We start from the raw sequence: 17194 nt of genomic DNA, 5'->3' as shown, positions 1-17194 counted from the left end.
ATGGACAACGAAAATCTTCTCCTATGCACTTCTCTAATTCCTTCTGAATGCATGTATGCAAACCTCTACTTTTACCCTAATGAAATAGCTCTTTAATGTACTTCTTTTTATGAAATTAGTCAAAAGTCTTCCGGCTAAATTGAAAATTAATGATGATGATGCATGTATACATTGAAAAATTGGTAGTTAACATCAGTTCACAAAGCCAAAGATTGAGGGTTTGAATTTTCTTTTGATCAAGTTTCTCTCTCCCTCTTTTCTATTTCTGAAATCGGCTACACCGTTGAAGCTTTTGTATGGTATTTTTATATAAAAATCAAAAATTTGTTGAAGAGCCATAACCCAGACAGGAAATCATTGAATGAAAAAGATTCTGCGTCCTGTCATCTCCTTCAGGCACTCATTTGAAAAATCGTTCAGCAAAATCCTAGTTTTTTACTGAACATGATGATTCGTTATTGTTATTATATATTTCAATCAACACCATAACTAAATACCTTATAAATTCGATAATACACGATCTATATTCATATCATCAAATCATTCCATAAATAATGAAAAAGATTTTTTATTATATTGAAGTAGCGCATGCGCCATTTTGCAACCAAAAATATATCTTCTTGAATTTTATGGATAAATTTCGTTTCAATCTTCAGCACCAAAAATATTTCAATTAGTCTCGATTTGTAGACATAGCACCTAAAAATTCAAGATGGGATAGCGATTTTCTAGAAATTTAGAAATAAATGCTAATTATCTCGAGAAAGGTGAGATTTTCACTTTCAGGTTTTTTGTCTATGGAAGTTCTGATATGCTGAACGGTCATGGCCTGGTCTATCACAAGTTGTAGCATCAATGTCCACCGGATAACCATAACCTGTATATTAGTTAAAAGTGAAAGAGGCTGCCATTTTTGGGATCCGGGAAATTTTTTCCATTTGTGTTGAAATAATGGTTTCTTCGTCCAGCACCTACTAGACAACTTTTTGCAGCGTATCTCGCATGATCTCTGAATCCCGAGACACGTAGAAATTTCATCTATCAACATGCGCCGTCAAAATAGGGGTCACTTTCGATAAATTGATGCGACGACGCAGCCCTTGATAACCATGACAACGAAGCGTCGTCCCTGCTTTTCCAATTAATTATTTAGAAATGAAACTTGAAAAATAACCAGTTGGTCAGGTAGATCCATTCAAATTAGACGCGATCATACCTAGTAGGCCGCTTTCATGCATGCCTTGTCAGCGGATCGAACCGAGTCCAATTTTCACAAAAAAAAAATTGTGAACGGATGGTCGCGGAAAACGGATCGAGTGTGCTGTGAAAGGTGGACATTTTACAATTTTTGGTCTGGATCTCGATGAAAAAACCGCAAACGACGACGCGTCATCCGCGTCTCTGTCTGCATCCGTATGACTTAAGAACCCTGCCTAACCATAAGTAGATCTTGGAATATGGGAATCTGTTTGGATACTGGTAAGAAAATAGTGACAACCTAATGAAAATATGACATGGATTGTTCAAGAGTTCAAGTGTACAAAACTGCATAGAAAAGTATAGAACTACACAGAAAAAACTAGGGCCTTAGTCTTTGCTGTGTAGTTCTATACTTTCAGAAAATTCAGGATTTCTCAGCCAATCACACTGGCACTTGGAGAGGCAGAGGTTACTTCTTCTGGGAAGCAAGGGCGGTTCCTTGCCATGAGGGTCAGAACTCGAGAGAAATTTTTAGAATATCGAAAAATGATTTTATTGAGATTGCGATACGAGTATCGAATGTTAACCATAGAAAAATTCCCAAAAAAAGGTTCGTTGAAACTTCCTTATTAACACCGAACGGTTGTGCCGAGATGAATAAAATTCTCAGATTTATTACTAGAAGAGTTGCTCTTTCAGAATATATATCACATTTGAATCTATGATACTTTTCCCGCAAGATACGGGACTCGAAAGTTGACCTTCGAAAAATTCCAAAAAAAAAGGTAAAAGTTCCTCAAGACCGAACGGTTGTGCCGAGATTAATGAAATTCTCAGATTTTCCACTAGAAAAGTTGCTCTTTCAGAATAAGTATCACGTTTAGATCTACGATAATTTTCCTGGAAGATAAATTACTGTAAAGATGCCCTTCAAAAAATTCCCAAAAAGTTGGGTTCATTTAAAACTTTCTCAAGATCGAACAGTTCGGCCGAGATGAATGAAATTCTCAGATTTATTACTAGAAGAGTTGCTCTTTCAGAATATGTATTTCATTTAGATCTACGATAATTTTCCTGAAAGATAAGCGACTCGAAAGTTGACCTTCGAAAAACTCTCAAAAAGATGGGGTCAGACTAGAGACAACCAGTTGTCTCTAGACATTTGAGATTCGGGTCCCAATACTAGAAATCGCATGAAAGTTCGAGGGATGATAGCTCCGCCATCTTGACCGTTTTCTCTTCTTCTTCTTTTTCTCTTCTTTAGAGATCTGTATCTAAGCAGATGCTGCTCAGAAGCAAATTTTTATGTGAAGTACTCATTTGGTGATTTATTTTTCTAATGACCTCTATCATAAGTCGAAAAAATCACCCTTGAAAACACCCTGTATTATTGAAGGTCGTAAAGAACTCATACTGATAGAATGAAACCAAAGCTACATATTTTTCAGTTAACCATAGCTTTCGAAGTAGTTATGAGGATATCTCGAGACCTATAATTTCATTACCTTCTACAGGTCAGAATTACATACCTAGATATTCCAACCATCCATTGTACTATTATGAAATATAGGGTACCTATAGATTTTTCCCGACTGTGTGCTTTAGAAGTGAAATCCTTCGGGTATTTATAATTAATAGTTATCGATTGTTGACTTTCAAGTTGACTCATTCAAATATAATGAAGTTCTGACGATTCTGTTCAGGACATTATCGATTTTCATGGAGATGAAAATATACCCTTCAGGTTTTACTGAAGGAATCCATTATTATTAATTATTAACGAATATCTATGCATAAGTTATTAGGACAATAACAGGCTTCATATTTGAATAAATACAATAATATAGGGGTATACTCTTTATGACACAAATTTTACGTTTATTCATCGTAAATAGAAAGAAATATGTCTATCTATCTCACTACATTTTGAATTTCTAGTTTTGAATTTCTAGTTTTGAATCATGACCAATATACCTTTATTTGTGTTCACGTTATAGATGTATATGTATGCATGGTTTATTGCATCATTTTCATAATCTGATTGCAAGCTAAGTCGTTTTCGTGAATTTTTCTCTTGAAACATTATTCAGTCCAGTCAGATCATTCATTAATTCGTCTGAAATATATAAAAAATACATCTGACCGACCAAAATCTTTTTGACAACGTTAATATTACCCCCTATTTAGGAATATACAGTTTTTGAAAGATGATTAGTTGGTGCGAAGCATGTAGTTCAATGCTGGGAATCCTCAAGTAGAATACTGTCCTGCTTTCATTGGTTATTCAGAATTTCATCTCATAAAACGGACGTATCACGGTTTAGAACCTCAGGACTAATAGTATTCCGATAAAACTGATCCGAATAACGATCTGACTAAACCAACGGCTGTAATTTTCATTAAACAGTAAATATCATTCAATAAGCTACTGATAGGTACAGTCTGAACATTTAGAATCATACCGAATGACTAAGCCGATAAATATTTAATGATGTACTAGATTCTAATCGGCTATAGAATCACTGAAGATTCAGAGTTTTCCTTAAGAATAATACCTACTAATGACATCTTTCCACGAAAAAGATCGATTTTCCATCGAAAACAAAAGTGGTAAAAGAGGAACAAAGACAGAGAAGTGCCATTGAGAAAAGGAAAGCTTTACCCATTTTTTCAGTAAGACTCTTTTATTAGATAGAGAACACTATAGATTTACTGAGCCATGGCTAGATATCAAGAATTAAAGATTCAAAAATATGGAAGGGACACGGCTTGCAGGACTGCATTCGCCTTTTTGACACATATACCTAATTGAAAGGGACACCTATATGTAAGCCGTACATACGAAGATATGAATCACTATAAAATTTCAACCAACGATAAACTAAAATATACCATGTTAAACAATTTGGTGGGTATCAACACCCATTTTTCATGATATCGCATTATTTCTTATGCCTATCTGTAACCATTCAAAATTTTCCTTTGGCTTTCTGAAATACGGAAATCATTGGGAGCCAGTATCGAAATTTTGTCAGAGATAGGTGGTACTTGCTTCAAGCCACTCAGCTGAAAGTCAGTTAGATCAATACAAAGTGGTACACCTATAGTATTATCTTAGATTGCTTGAAAAAGTGAGCAAATCTTGAAATCATTCCAGAACGAGCTGATGGTACCAACGAATTCGAGGAAGAGACCTGGACCAGGAATACGCCAAGGAATCCGGAAAATATGTCAGCCAGCCAACAACCTTTACATAATGAGAGTGAAGTCGAATTTGAAGTGCCCAAAGTGCCTGTAATATTTGTGTTAGGTATGTGATTGAATATTGCTTTTATTTGGTGGTAGGAATAGATACTAAAACCGAAACTTCATTTTCAAGGGGGTCCAGGTAGTGGAAAAGTAACTCACTGTGATAATTTGATGCAAGAAAATAAGGGAATAACCCATATAAATATGACAGATCTACTACAACAATATGCAATAGGAAATGGTGAGTATGCCTCAGAATAAGATATCCCCGTGTATCATGGGAAATGGAAAATTTCTCCTTATACATATCTTGACTTGACATACTTTAATGTAATGAGTGATCTGAAAATGTTCTGATCTAATCCTTCAGAGATTTCTCCGAGTTGTATTCCTAAGTCATTAAGAGTATCTGGATGATTTTCTGAACTTCTCAGCCTTCTATTGAGGTTGTCCCAAACCTGCTCAATCGGATTGAGATCTGGACTTCTTGCTGGCCATTCCATTCGAGAGACTTCAACCTCTTCAAGGTATTCCTGAACGATGCGCGCACGATGGGGTCTGGTATTATCGTCCATAAAAATTAAATTTTCACCAATATATGGGGCAAATGGCATTACATGCTCTTCAAGAATGTTCCTTATATACTTATCAGCATTCATAGCTCCATTATCAACGACCACTAGGTCTGTGCGAGCAGTCAAAGATATTCCACCCCATACCATAATCGATCCTCCCCCGAAACCAATAGTATTCAGGAAATTGCACTGAGCATATCTTTCATGTGGACGTCTGTATATACAAGGGAACGTCGATCACAATGGTAGAGGCAGAATCTAGACTCATCTGTGGAGATGAGCCAATCGGCCTCTTCCCAATGGATATGCTCTCTCGCAAAATCCAAACGCGCCCTTCGATGAGCTGGGGTAGGAGCTGGGCCTCTCGCCGCGACACGAGGCCTTAAATCATATTCTCTGAGGCGATTTCTTATTGTCTGAGTGCTAATTTGCACCTCATGAGTTTGCTCAAGCTGAATTTGAAGGAGGCGAGCGGTTGCAAACCGTTATCTCAACGAAGAAACTCTCAAGTAACGTTCTTGAACGGCAGTTGTTACCCGTGGTCTACCCTGTCCTGGTCTTCGGACATTCATACCTGTCTCCCTGAATCGCTGCAACATTCTGGACACACTTGTATGGGAAACTCCAAACCTTTCTGCAATTCTTGTGTATGTCCACCCTTCTTCTCGCAAAACTACCCCTTGGGCACATTCCTCTTGGGTCAAATTGCGTGTTTCGCGTTGCATAGCGATCGAGTGTAGAAAATCAAACGAAAGAAAAACTATTGATCACTAGAATTGATCGAGAACAACTGATTTTAGAATGGAGCCAATACATTCAAAATCTGATAACATCATCTTTTTTATTCCTGCTGGGAAAAACCTTCTGTATTGAAGAAAATCGTTGAAAGTGGATAACATATGCATGCATAATTCTGATAAAAATAATTATCATTGGAAACACCTTCAGTTGTAGAATAAATTTTAGATTTCCATAATGTGCGTTAATTTTTTTGCGCAGTGTATGTGACCAATCGAGTTAGGAATTTGGGGATTTTCATATTAGATCGCATCCATATGGATAATGAAGCTCGGAGTGTTAGTTGAAAAAATGTTTTCGTTAACACTTCTATTATGGTAAAAGGATTAGATCCTTATTCTTCAATTTTGTATATTGTGTGGCCTCACACTTCAATGCGTACATAAATTATTGGCAATGAAAGTTGAGACATTGCTTTATTTCCGAAAGGTCATAGGGTTGTGTTTACATCGATGAAGAAAAATGGGAACTGATCAACAAGAGATGCATGCATAAATCCATAACGTGACTGTTATAAATGTGGAGATATAACTCTTGACTGGGAACAATAACGCTAAAAGCAGAAAGAATGTTCGCTCGACTCAAATTATTAAGGCACTTGATACACCGAACCAATGTTCAAAATTATTATATGATATGGATTGAAAATTGCGCCGATAATTGCACTAATTTGGACGTTACTCTTTGACTGTTCACCTAAAACATATTTTTCCTGGCAGATATGAAAGACTTTGGATTGCTCTCCAGCAAAACGGTTACGGAAGTTCTGATGTTGGAAATGAAAATGGCTATAAAAGCTAAAACATATATCGTTTCTGGCTTCCCAAGAAATATGAGGGATGTGGTCGAGTATTCAGAAAAAGTGAGTATTTATTTTTTATTAGCTGAAATTACATTATGTATTCGGCAATACACTCATTTGTTTGGGCCTTTCATTTGTTTGAATTTCAAATTTCAAAAGGTGGTTTCGATGGGATTTAAAATTTGGTGTTGTTTCAATTTTCAGATCAGGATGGTGAGTGGAGCAATCCTCATTTCTTGGAGACAGAAAATTTTAGAGAGACAAATAGATTATGGTGCCAAATTGGGGCAAGTGGTATTGTCCTTAGCTCGTATGGAATTGAATAATTTTTACAAGAATGTGACGCCTGTCGCTGATTATTTCGATCAGAATGGACTTCTGTTGACGGTGAGTAAAAACTCGCAAAAAAAAAGGAGAATACAACTATAAAATAGATACTAAAACTAAAATTCTTGTTTTGTATGTTTAATTCTTGAAAATCGTCAAATGTATTGGGATTTGGGAAAAATTCTACAACATGACAGGATTTTGTTTTATATCATTAAAAATGCAGCTTATATCTATCAATACCTCCGTTTCGATTCAGAAATTACCTGAATTATGCTCGTGAAGCGCGCTTCTCAAAATCGATATACCGTCGTTGACTGGGTCGCGATGTCAACAAAATATATATCAGATCGCATCTATTGATACGGCACAAAAACATGATGACGAAACAATATAAATTATGCACCTATTTAAATCAGACAGAATCTATGTTTCATCGAGTTGAAAAGTTTCTTTAATAGTACTCTTTATGACTCAAGTTAAATCATGATATTAGCCAGGCTCTTGAAAAAAAGGGGTCACAACTATGAAGCTGTTTCCGAACTTTATTATTATTCATGAATATTGTATTCACCCCATTCGTCTTTGGCATTAGAAGAATAATAGTTGTCATATTGGGAATTTCCCAGACAAACAACTCAAACTTTGTGACAAAGGGATATCATCATTAATGACAATGATGTTGGGGGAAATGTACAGGGTATTCCAAATTGCTTAATTTTGGCTGTTTCTGGTTCCTCCAGACTAGATAGCTGGATTTTTTATCTTCAATACTAAGGGTAGGAAAAAATTACTTCTTTAATTTAAATGAGGATGGTAACTTTTTTTGAAAGTGCCTCTAGAGAGCGAAAATTGTTATCGTTAAACTCTTCAAAATGATTGCAAGTTGTGAGAGATCATGTGATCGAGTTCCTTGCCTACTTCTTCTAGTTTTCATACTCGTTATCTTTCAGATAAATGGCGAGCGACATCCCTCTGAAGTGTATAACGATTTCAAAGCCGGCGTATTCAAAATATTGGGCCAACAAGATAACCCGCCAGTTTTCAGCAATGGCAAAGTTGCTCCTATACCCAGCGATGTATCTACAGAACTTCCCACGAGGGTATGTATAAAAAAACAAATCGTAGTTCAAATATGGAAACATCGGGAGAATAGTATTTTTTCTGAGAGCCAAAAGCAGCCTTCAAACAAGTTCAGTATCTGGATGGCTGACCGCTCTGGTTCTGGAGTTGAACAATCTCGCAGACTTCTCTCATTTCTCATTTACACTAATTCAAAACTTTCCAGCAATCCTTCGCCTCTATACCACAAGGAAAAGAATCAGATAAAAGCCAAGACAATTCGGAAAGACCAAAAACACAAATAATATCAGTCAACGCGAATAACGCGGAAGCATTCTCCACGCCGGTGAAAAATGGATGGCCACCTGTTATCTGGGTTATTGGAGGACCAGGAAGTAACAAAGCAACCCTTTGTAGTCAAGCTGCGAGAGATACAGGTTGGTACCCAAAAACCCCTTTTGAAAATGATGTAACATGTTGATTTCAGGTTGGGCCCACGTAAGTTTAGGTAAATTCTTGAGAGCAGCTGCAGAACCTCCAGAGCATCCTCGGAGTAGGGAAGCGAACAGGATAAAGGAGTGCATAAGCAGTGGAGAGTTAGTCCCTCTAGAACTGGTCATGAAATATGTAGAAGCTAACCTTTCGATGAACCTCGTGGCTCCAGGAATCATTCTAGACGGTTTCCCGAGAGATATGCAACAAGTTACAGAATTCGAGGCCAAAGTAAGAAGTGTACTTTTGATCAGTTTGTATCGAAATGTAATAATTCTACTCCATTTGTTTCAGTTCAAACAGAAACCCACAATAATACTTTTGGACTGCAGTAAACTTCAGCTAGGCAGAGGAAGGCTTGATGATAGTGTCACAGCATTTAGAAGAAGACTTGAAATTTTCAGGCAATCTTCACTGCCGATGCTGAAGACAATGGATCAGATAGGAAGATTAACCATTGTGAGTCGAATACATTCACACGAACATGTACACTAACCAAATTCACCAAATCATAAAGCCTCACACTGACTTGGGAAATTTTACACTATAAGCTATATTTTCAAAATGATAAGAAAGGTATCAGGCAAACTACTAACTACTAAAATCCACACGTACGTTTAAAGTAGAGCTGTTGCTCCGTCGAGAAAAGTTATCTGATATTTATCCTATGTAATACCTACATAGAGCAATGTTACACTAGAAATTAGAAATCCCAAAGTCAGGCTTTCTTTCCACGAAATCTCGTGTCAGATCTGACCAACTGACTACACTCCGCTTCTCCAATTGAATGGAAAGCGCATCTCTCTTGAATCAGCAAGGCACAATACACACATTTCACTTCAGGAATGAAATTGTTAACTCAATTCTTCCTCAGGTGGATGGCGATACTGACAACCTTGCAGTTCAGGAGGACTTCAGGAACGTGGTTCGTGGACTCTCCGAGCACATACAAAACGACAAAAAAATTGAAAATGTTCATCCCAAGGAGAACTCAGCTGTCGTTCCGAATGGTAATCTGTCAAATGGCCATGCTCCACATCCGCCAGACGTACCTGTTGAAACCATCAGTCAAAGAGTGGCTAATGGTGTGTCACATTTGACAAACGGCATAACAGCGAACGGAACAGCAAAGACTGTGGCTAACGGAGTGGCAAATGGGGTAGCTAACGGTGTGCCTAACGGCATAGCTAACGGTGTGCCTAACGGCATAGCTAACGGCGTGCCTAACGGTATAGCTAACGGTGTAGCTAACGGTATCTCGCATCAAGTTAACGGATATGGACACAAAATGGTGAACGGGACAAAAAGTGTGGCTAAAAAGATTGCAAATAATGGTTTACCCTCTTACACCAGTTTAGCTACCGAAAAACTTACTAATCATAACGCAGTTAATTATATGGATGCTCACATCTAATAGAGCAACTGAAGAGTGTTGACTTGAGTGGTTAGCGGAAATTTTTCAGGAATACTGAATGTGATATTAGCATGCCATGTAACATGTTGCATAAATTGTTGATGAGAATAATGATGAGAAGTTATTAATGTTGGAAATCATGAATTTCAAATGGAGATTTGTAAAGTTAGATGCCAAATCAAATTATTGGTTAGTTGATAGGTTTAACTTCACAGGATAATTTCTTTTTCAATTTACCATGAACAAAAACAGCACGAGAAAAATTCACTGATTTATTATTCAGGTCACAGAGGTAATGATAATATAAATTTAGCTTTAAAAAATTCCCTCGTGAAATTAAATTTTCGCATGGGATGTCAATGAATCCTAGATATATATAAATTTAAGAAATATTCAATGCACATTCCGTTATTTCATTATTAGTTAATAGAAATCTTTTTATGTGTAATAAGAATGAAATTCAACGTGCCTATTGTTATGAGGACCAACCATTCTCATCGTACAAAGATTTATTAGTACTATAACTTTTTACAACGTCCTATAGAATAGTTGAAATTTTTGTAAGAAATATAGAAAACATATATTCTTTTTTCAACAGAGATAGAAATTTTGTAAATTATATAATTATTATAATATATAAATAAGGTTATACATTGCTTCTTCATTATATTTATTGTATTGAAAAAAGCCATATGTTAAATGAAAAATAAAAAAATACAAAAAAATGCAGGGTATGAAATCCGTCCATAGAATATAAACTGAACTTCGGTCCACTACATCAACATTGGAGAAAATAGAATAGAAATAATATATGCATGTACAAGTTTGACCCATTATTTTGTATGGAATGTTATGTTACTAACCTACTGACCAAATTTCATTTACTGACATATATACTAACTATTTTTGATGAAAATCTAGAGAATTTCATGTTCTTTGACAAACTGTAGGAAAATTTCGAAGAATAAAGAAAATTTATCGGAAATATTCCCCAGTTTTTCTTTCCCTTTTGCCGTATTGAAAATTTTTAAATTTTTTGGATTTTTCGTATGTTTATGTACATATTTCATACGAAGCTTTTACTCGGACCCTTAAGATCTGTGTGTAGTCATAATCGAGAATCCAAATTAATATATATCTATACACTTATCCATTTTTGTTCTTATTTCATCGACCGAGATTTTCAAAATAAGACAGAATATGAACAAGTAAATAATCAATTCTTCTACAATTGAATTGATCAGGCGGAATCTAGGTCATACTCTTTTTTCGGGATAATAAACCTTCCCCTAACCTCTGGCGGTCAATCGATACACTGAAAGTGGTCTTGTTTTCTAATTTCAGCGAACAAAATTAAGATATAGCTTCATTTTATACCATTTGATCGTAATGGTTTTCGAAGACGTGAGTACACCCTTTCAAATATTCCTGATAAAAATCAGTTATTGCAGTTTGTTACCGTCTGTTTATGAATTATTGTTTCGTGCGTCCAAATAATGTCGTTTAAGGTCAAAAAAATATTAACTCTTCTTAATTATTCAGATAGAGTTATTCGAATCAGATTCTTGCCTTCATGATGTTTTATTTTCGCAGCAATTCTGTTTTTTTATTCTATAAACATAACCTACAAGTCGTCAAGAATCGATTGCATGTTGAAATAATAAATTTTGTTACTTTCCCTCATACATTCGTTAAATAATATTCAACTATCAATTTGTTATCTACTGATAAAATTGATGCATTTCATCATTCTCAAAATTGTCGAAAACAATAAGCCAATTGTTTTTTCGAAATTGTATCACTTGTAAGGGTCTAACGTATTCAACTTAAAAAATTCTGTTCAACAGCTGAAAAATTTCCTTTTCACTTAGGACCTTGAAGTTACATCACAATTAGAGCAGAAATAGTATTTGGAACACGCTGTCCAGATATATTTATAAAGCACACATGATAATAATATCGTTAAAATTTCGAGAAATTTTCTGGATGGCGAACATTGTAAATATATTTTATTTGATAAAAATGTTTTGTCTATGATATGTGTAAAAAAAAGTCTTTTTGATTGGACATTTTTTGGCTTTTGAGCGAGATAAAAAAATCCCGTTTCCATTTACTATTTCTATGCCGGTGTATACCATCGTCGAATTGGATGGTAACTCATAAAAATTGTACAAGCTCACAGAGCTTCTGATGAGTACTTCGGTAACTAGGGAGAATCAGGATTATTATAATGATAAATATGTGCTTGTAAAAAAATAATACTGTGACAATGACAAATTTCTAATTGCGTTCGTCTATTTTTCACTCTTGAATGCGTTAACAATTTATAGAAAATAAGCTGAAATCTTGTCAAAATGACAACAAGTAATGTCCAGAAGACCAAATCGATTTGAAGTCTCACGTACATGTGGGAACAAATCTTGTATCGATAGACCATGTAGAAGAGTGAGTAAATAAATTGTGATTTATTTTTAAAACAACATTTCACACTCTCCAAATGATATCATGATAGGTGTTCCTTGACACTAGGGTTTTAGGGTGTGGACCTTGAAAAATACTCATCTACAGAAAAATGAAACAAAAAATATGTCATTCGTGGTTTTCTCGAAATGAATGAATGAAGATCAACTGCGAAAGAGTGACCTGGTGAATTTTCCCGTTCCTTTCCATTATTTTTAAAATAGAGTAGATGATACAGCGTATACATATATTTCGAGAGAATGCTCGAAACTTATATAATATTTTCAAATCTTTCTGAACCTCGGTTTGGATAGTGAGTGACAAGGTGTTTTTTAATTGTGTAAACACAACACGTGAGATATGTCCACAGCTTTCATTACATCATTTTTGGTATGCTGTTGACTCATGAAGCCCTATACGAAACGATCGATTTTTTCGACTTGTTTAATTGAATCATAGAAAAATTTCAAGAATACCTAATGAAATATAGTCGAAGTTATCATAATAATTTGATAGCGTTAATTTTATTTACTGCTGGCAACAATCAGAGCAGCACGTACCAGGATAGTGTCAATTCGAAACACGTAGGTACTGTAGCTAGAAAACCAAGTAAACGGCATATTTTTAGTACCACGAAGATGTTCAAGTAGTTAACTTTTTAAAAGAAAATTCAAAGCAACCAAAAATAGGTTTGGTAGGATGGTAATTTTTTTTATATGGGGCGTTTTCTTAGTAATTCTCTAACAGTAACTGTGGCACGTAACTTCAGGAGCGTATTAAGCCACTGAAATAAATGTAACTGCTTTATCTCAAAATACTCAAAAAATCTTCATTGCGAATATAGAGAGTGTGAAATTTTTTTTTTAAATAAAAATTTTTCTACTGAACCAATATTTTTCTGTTGGGACATCATTAAAATTTGTCATTATTTGGAAAACAACTAAACTACAAAAGTATTCAACTTAAAAATAATATTACATAGACCGAAATATAAAAATAACATAACTTTACTGCTTCGAAGCATTGTTCGGAATATTTATTATGATTATCTGAATGTGCGAAAATAATATTACACTTAATTCCATGACATTTTTATCTGAAAAAAATACGAAACCGAACTGAATTTTTTGGCAGCATTATAGTAGTTGATAAAACGGCGAATTTTAGTCAGTCCTCGCTTTTACAGTGACACGCCAACCTCGTTCGTTGATTGTACATACGTGCTAAATTTAATCAAGTTCATACAATGGCATCAGAGGTAATTAGGATGAACATAATGGAGAATTAGACGCAACTCAGCCGTGAATTTTTTTTTTTTAGTAGGTTATTACTCGTCTCCGAGTTAAAATAATAATAATAAATGTTAAATTATAGAAAATCAATTTATCTCGGTTAAACGACTTTTTTTTTGATAAATTGAAAAGGTCTTATCTTCTTAAAATCATCATTTTTCAAGATTAATTTTTCAACTGAATTTTCGGTAGGAAACAAATCAAGATATAAAAATTCAAAGTGAAAACCCAAAAAAAGATAAAGTTTCCAAAAAGCTCTACGATAATAATCGAGTGTTAATATATTTTTTCTTTCGCTATACAGCCTACCGCACCATCAGCTGACATCAAAGTTCCCATTATCTGGGTTTTAGGAGGACCAGGTTCAGGAAAAGGAACTCAATGCGAGAAAATTGTTGCTAAATATGGTTTCACCCATTTGTCTTCGGGAGATCTCCTACGTAATGAGGTGAGTGGAGCACATTAAAAAATACGATCTCTGGATCACTATTATCTGACAATATAATGTATAATGTCCAACATCAACATGAAAAATATAGGAATTAATGAAACAAAATGTGGTCAATGATTCTTGAGACAAAAATAGAAGCCCCCTGTTTTTGATTTTTGCCCTAAATTTTGACCCTAAAAATAGCTTTTTTTTTATCTTAGAAGCCGCTGATCATACGAAAATCATTGAATTTGGTATGCAAAATATCAAAGTGCTTCCTGTATTGAAAAAAGAATTCTCATCATTCGTAAAACTTTGAAGTCATTCAAATTTTTCCATGGGGAATTTCAACTGGAATCGTTAGATTATTAGGAAAATTATGGAATTGAATTTTTCTCATTTTTCAGGTGAAGAGTGGTTCTCCAAGGGGCAAAGAGTTGAATGAAATAATGGAAAAAGGTGAATTAGTACCAATGGATGTCGTACTGGACCTCATCAAAGAAGAAATTATGAAAGAACTACCAAACTCCAAAGGTTACTTAATAGACGGTTATCCAAGAGAAAAAGAACAAGGTAAATACCATTGCAATAGATCAAACAAATTATATGATAAATTGAACTGAAAACATGGCATGTTTTTGTGACTTTTGTATTCTGATCTCTGATAATTTTACTCAATCATTAGGTATTGCCTTCGAAAAAAAAATTGGTGCTGTCTCTGTAGTACTATTTTTTGATGCTCCCGAGAATGTGCTGGTAGAAAGATTATTGGGAAGGGCAAAAACATCGGGAAGAGTAGACGACAATGAGGAAACTATCAAGAAGAGGCTTCACACCTTCAACACCCACAACGACCAAGTAGTTCAACAATACACCGAGAAACTGAAAAAAGTACGAAAGAAGGAATATCCATATATCCAAATAATAACGAGTATTTTTCAGATCAACGCTGAGAGAGATCCAGAAGTTATTTTCAACGAAGTACAGACCTACCTGGACCCCTTGGTCAAATGTTGAAATATAAGTCAATGTAAATTTTGAACCATAGGAATATTTTTCACTTCATTCGAATAAAACAACGCAAGTTTCACTCTCTGTACAGTTTTTCTGACTTATTCATTCCATTTTCCCTGCTTTCTCCAGATCTGTTATTTGAACTAGCGATAGAATCATGACGGATAATGGTCTTGATGTTCGGAAGCGATTAAATCTTCATGAATACAGAATAACATAGTAGTAAGATTTCAATTACAAGGAAAATATTATTTTTGCTATGTGGTAGCTGGAATATTTTCATATTTTGATTTATTATTTTCTCTATTGGCAACAGTGTTATACTGTTCTTCACGTTTCCCTAAATTGGTAGCATTGTAAGACGTCAGACGTCACAAATGTGAGGTTAACTTTTGACGTTGTGATTTGAGGTTAAGTGATAAAAAATATAAACAAAGCATTCCTAATCCTAATTTCATACTCAAACTCAAATAAAAACTCAATCATGGGCCAAGGAAAAAGCCAATTTACAGAAGAAGAATTGCAAGACTACCAGGTAAGTGTCTATTACATCTTCTAAAGAGAATAAGCTCTTCGCATATTGCATTAATTCAATAATGAAAAATACTGAAAGATTTTCAACAATTCAAAAGCGTTTACTCAATAGGGAACTCTAACGATTTGTCAAAATCAGCTGACCGTTCGTTGTCGTGGGGCACACAAAGCTTTTTATTATCAGTGTAAAGAGGCATTTCTGAGAAAGTTATAGTTGAATCACTCTAATCAAACGTCGGGATGAACATTTTTTCTAAGAAAAGGCACAAAACATACAATACTCGACCAAAACAGCATGTGAATCAATGGAGGGAAAAGCTTGTGTGCCCCACGGCAACGATCGCTTAGCTGATTTTGACAAATCGTTAGAGTTCCCTATTTTTCTTCCATAAATTATTTCCCTAGACAAGTAATATTTTATTCTATTTCACAGGACTTGACATATTTCACTAAACGGGAAGTTTTATAGTGAGTAATACTCTTAGATATTGAATAAATGGCTATAGGCTATATATTTCTTAAAATTTCCAGTGCACACCAAAAGTTCAAATCCTTAGCTCCAGAGAAAGTGGGGCATTCAAAAAATGCCAAGCTTCCAATGAATAAAGTACTACAATATCCTGAATTAAGTGTGAATCCATTCGGTGATAGAATATGCAAAGTTTTTAGTTCTAGTCATGATGGAGATTGTACATTTGAAGATTTTCTGGACATGATGTCCGTACTGAGTGATGCAGCACCAAAATCTGTAAAAGCAGAACATGCTTTCAGAATATTCGGTGAGAATTTCATTAGTTACACTAAATTCTAGTCAGAGAAAATTAATTTTATTTGATCATACTGAATATTTGCTTTCTTTTACAGACTTTGATGGAGATGACATGCTTGGTGTTTCTGATCTCAAGAATGTTATAGAAAGATTAATTGGCAAGAATCATTTGAATGAATCTGAAACTCAATTTTTGATAGATAATATTCTTGAAGAAGCAGATTTAGACGACGATGGAGCTCTCTCTTTTGCAGAATTTGAACATATAATAGATAGATCTTCTGATTTCATGAGGTAAGAGACTATAACCAATGTTTTTCCTGGCATGTTTCGATAATTCTAACTTATTTATGCTGATAAAAGTGTTACTTTTCGTCAAGAAACAGAAACACTTAAAAAAAAGTTAATCTAGAAATTTTTAATTGGATGATTTTGATGTGAAAAGATTTTGACTTTATTTGAGTATTGGGTTGCTGTTTAATGGGAGTACTTTTTAGTGTTTTCAGAATAAGGCTATAGGACCTTCAACCTGAATCTCAGTCTTCTCAGAGCTAGTCATAGAGCATGCTATTTACTTAAAATTAGACTTTTATATGGTGTTTTCACCTGTTTTGTGATATGATTTTAATAAAAATTATTAAAATTAGTCTGATTTTTCACTGAAAAATATGCCATTTTCCACTATATTTAACACTTTCGTTCATTGGTCTACAGTTGTTACCGAATGAAATATCAACGGGAATGTTTTATGATGATTCGTAACAATTATTCCATAG

General features: G+C 34.7%; 3 protein-coding genes across 4 annotated transcripts; all 3 read left to right on the top strand.

The window, feature by feature from the left end:
* Positions 1-598: 598 nt before the first annotated feature.
* LOC123310770 (probable UMP-CMP kinase 1) lies at positions 599-4710 on the top strand. The gene is made up of 3 exons (XM_044894413.1): positions 599-1479; positions 4358-4510; positions 4580-4710. Exons 1-3 carry the CDS (start codon positions 1458-1460, stop codon positions 4708-4710), a joined length of 306 nt encoding a protein of 101 aa, XP_044750348.1. The 5' UTR covers positions 599-1457.
* Positions 4711-6403: 1693 nt separating this feature from the next.
* On the top strand, positions 6404-15191 carry LOC123311600 (adenylate kinase isoenzyme 5-like). Of its 2 annotated transcripts, XM_044895651.1 has the most exons (10): positions 6443-6684; positions 6829-7011; positions 7905-8054; positions 8240-8450; positions 8501-8736; positions 8800-8964; positions 13976-14119; positions 14509-14674; positions 14787-14992; positions 15044-15191. In XM_044895651.1, the coding sequence occupies exons 1-10, from the start codon at positions 6544-6546 to the stop codon at positions 15116-15118; spliced, it is 1677 nt and encodes a 558-aa protein (XP_044751586.1). In that variant the 5' UTR covers positions 6443-6543; the 3' UTR covers positions 15119-15191. The 2 variants fall into 2 exon arrangements, with proteins under 2 accessions (XP_044751587.1, XP_044751586.1); XM_044895652.1 differs by lacking the exons at positions 13976-14119; positions 14509-14674; positions 14787-14992; positions 15044-15191 and adding an exon at positions 9380-10904 and having other exon boundaries at positions 6404-6684.
* Positions 15192-15496: 305 nt separating this feature from the next.
* LOC123311485 (calcium and integrin-binding protein 1-like) lies at positions 15497-17062 on the top strand. The gene is made up of 5 exons (XM_044895500.1): positions 15497-15650; positions 16083-16117; positions 16181-16428; positions 16514-16712; positions 16916-17062. The coding sequence occupies exons 1-5, from the start codon at positions 15600-15602 to the stop codon at positions 16935-16937; spliced, it is 555 nt and encodes a 184-aa protein (XP_044751435.1). The 5' UTR covers positions 15497-15599; the 3' UTR covers positions 16938-17062.
* The last annotated feature ends 132 nt before the right edge of the window (positions 17063-17194 follow it).

The sequence above is a fragment of the Coccinella septempunctata genome, chromosome 4 (assembly GCF_907165205.1).
Source record: "Coccinella septempunctata chromosome 4, icCocSept1.1, whole genome shotgun sequence".
NCBI lineage: Eukaryota > Metazoa > Arthropoda > Insecta > Coleoptera > Coccinellidae > Coccinella > Coccinella septempunctata.
The sequence above is the reverse complement of the archived record's forward strand: the minus strand, read 5'-3'. Positions and strand labels throughout refer to the sequence as shown.

Excerpts from the sequence above, each read along its gene's own strand:
- LOC123310770 (XM_044894413.1), top strand. The coding sequence starts at position 1,458 with ATGGGAATCTGTTTGGATACTG. Across the intron at positions 1,480-4,357 it reads GGGAATCTGTTTGGATACTG|AACGAGCTGATGGTACCAAC; the intron begins GTAAGAAAATAG and ends AAATCATTCCAG. Across the intron at positions 4,511-4,579 it reads GCCTGTAATATTTGTGTTAG|GGGGTCCAGGTAGTGGAAAA; the intron begins GTATGTGATTGA and ends TTCATTTTCAAG.
- LOC123311485 (XM_044895500.1), top strand. The coding sequence starts at position 15,600 with ATGGGCCAAGGAAAAAGCCAATTTACAGAAGAAGAATTGCAAGACTAC. Across the intron at positions 16,118-16,180 it reads ACTAAACGGGAAGTTTTATA|TGCACACCAAAAGTTCAAAT; the intron begins GTGAGTAATACT and ends TAAAATTTCCAG. Across the intron at positions 16,429-16,513 it reads ACATGCTTTCAGAATATTCG|ACTTTGATGGAGATGACATG; the intron begins GTGAGAATTTCA and ends TTTCTTTTACAG.
- LOC123311600 (XM_044895651.1), top strand. The coding sequence starts at position 6,544 with ATGAAAGACTTTGGATTGCTCTCCAGCAAAACGGTTACGGAAGTTCTG. Across the intron at positions 14,120-14,508 it reads GAGATCTCCTACGTAATGAG|GTGAAGAGTGGTTCTCCAAG; the intron begins GTGAGTGGAGCA and ends CTCATTTTTCAG. Across the intron at positions 14,675-14,786 it reads TCCAAGAGAAAAAGAACAAG|GTATTGCCTTCGAAAAAAAA; the intron begins GTAAATACCATT and ends CTCAATCATTAG.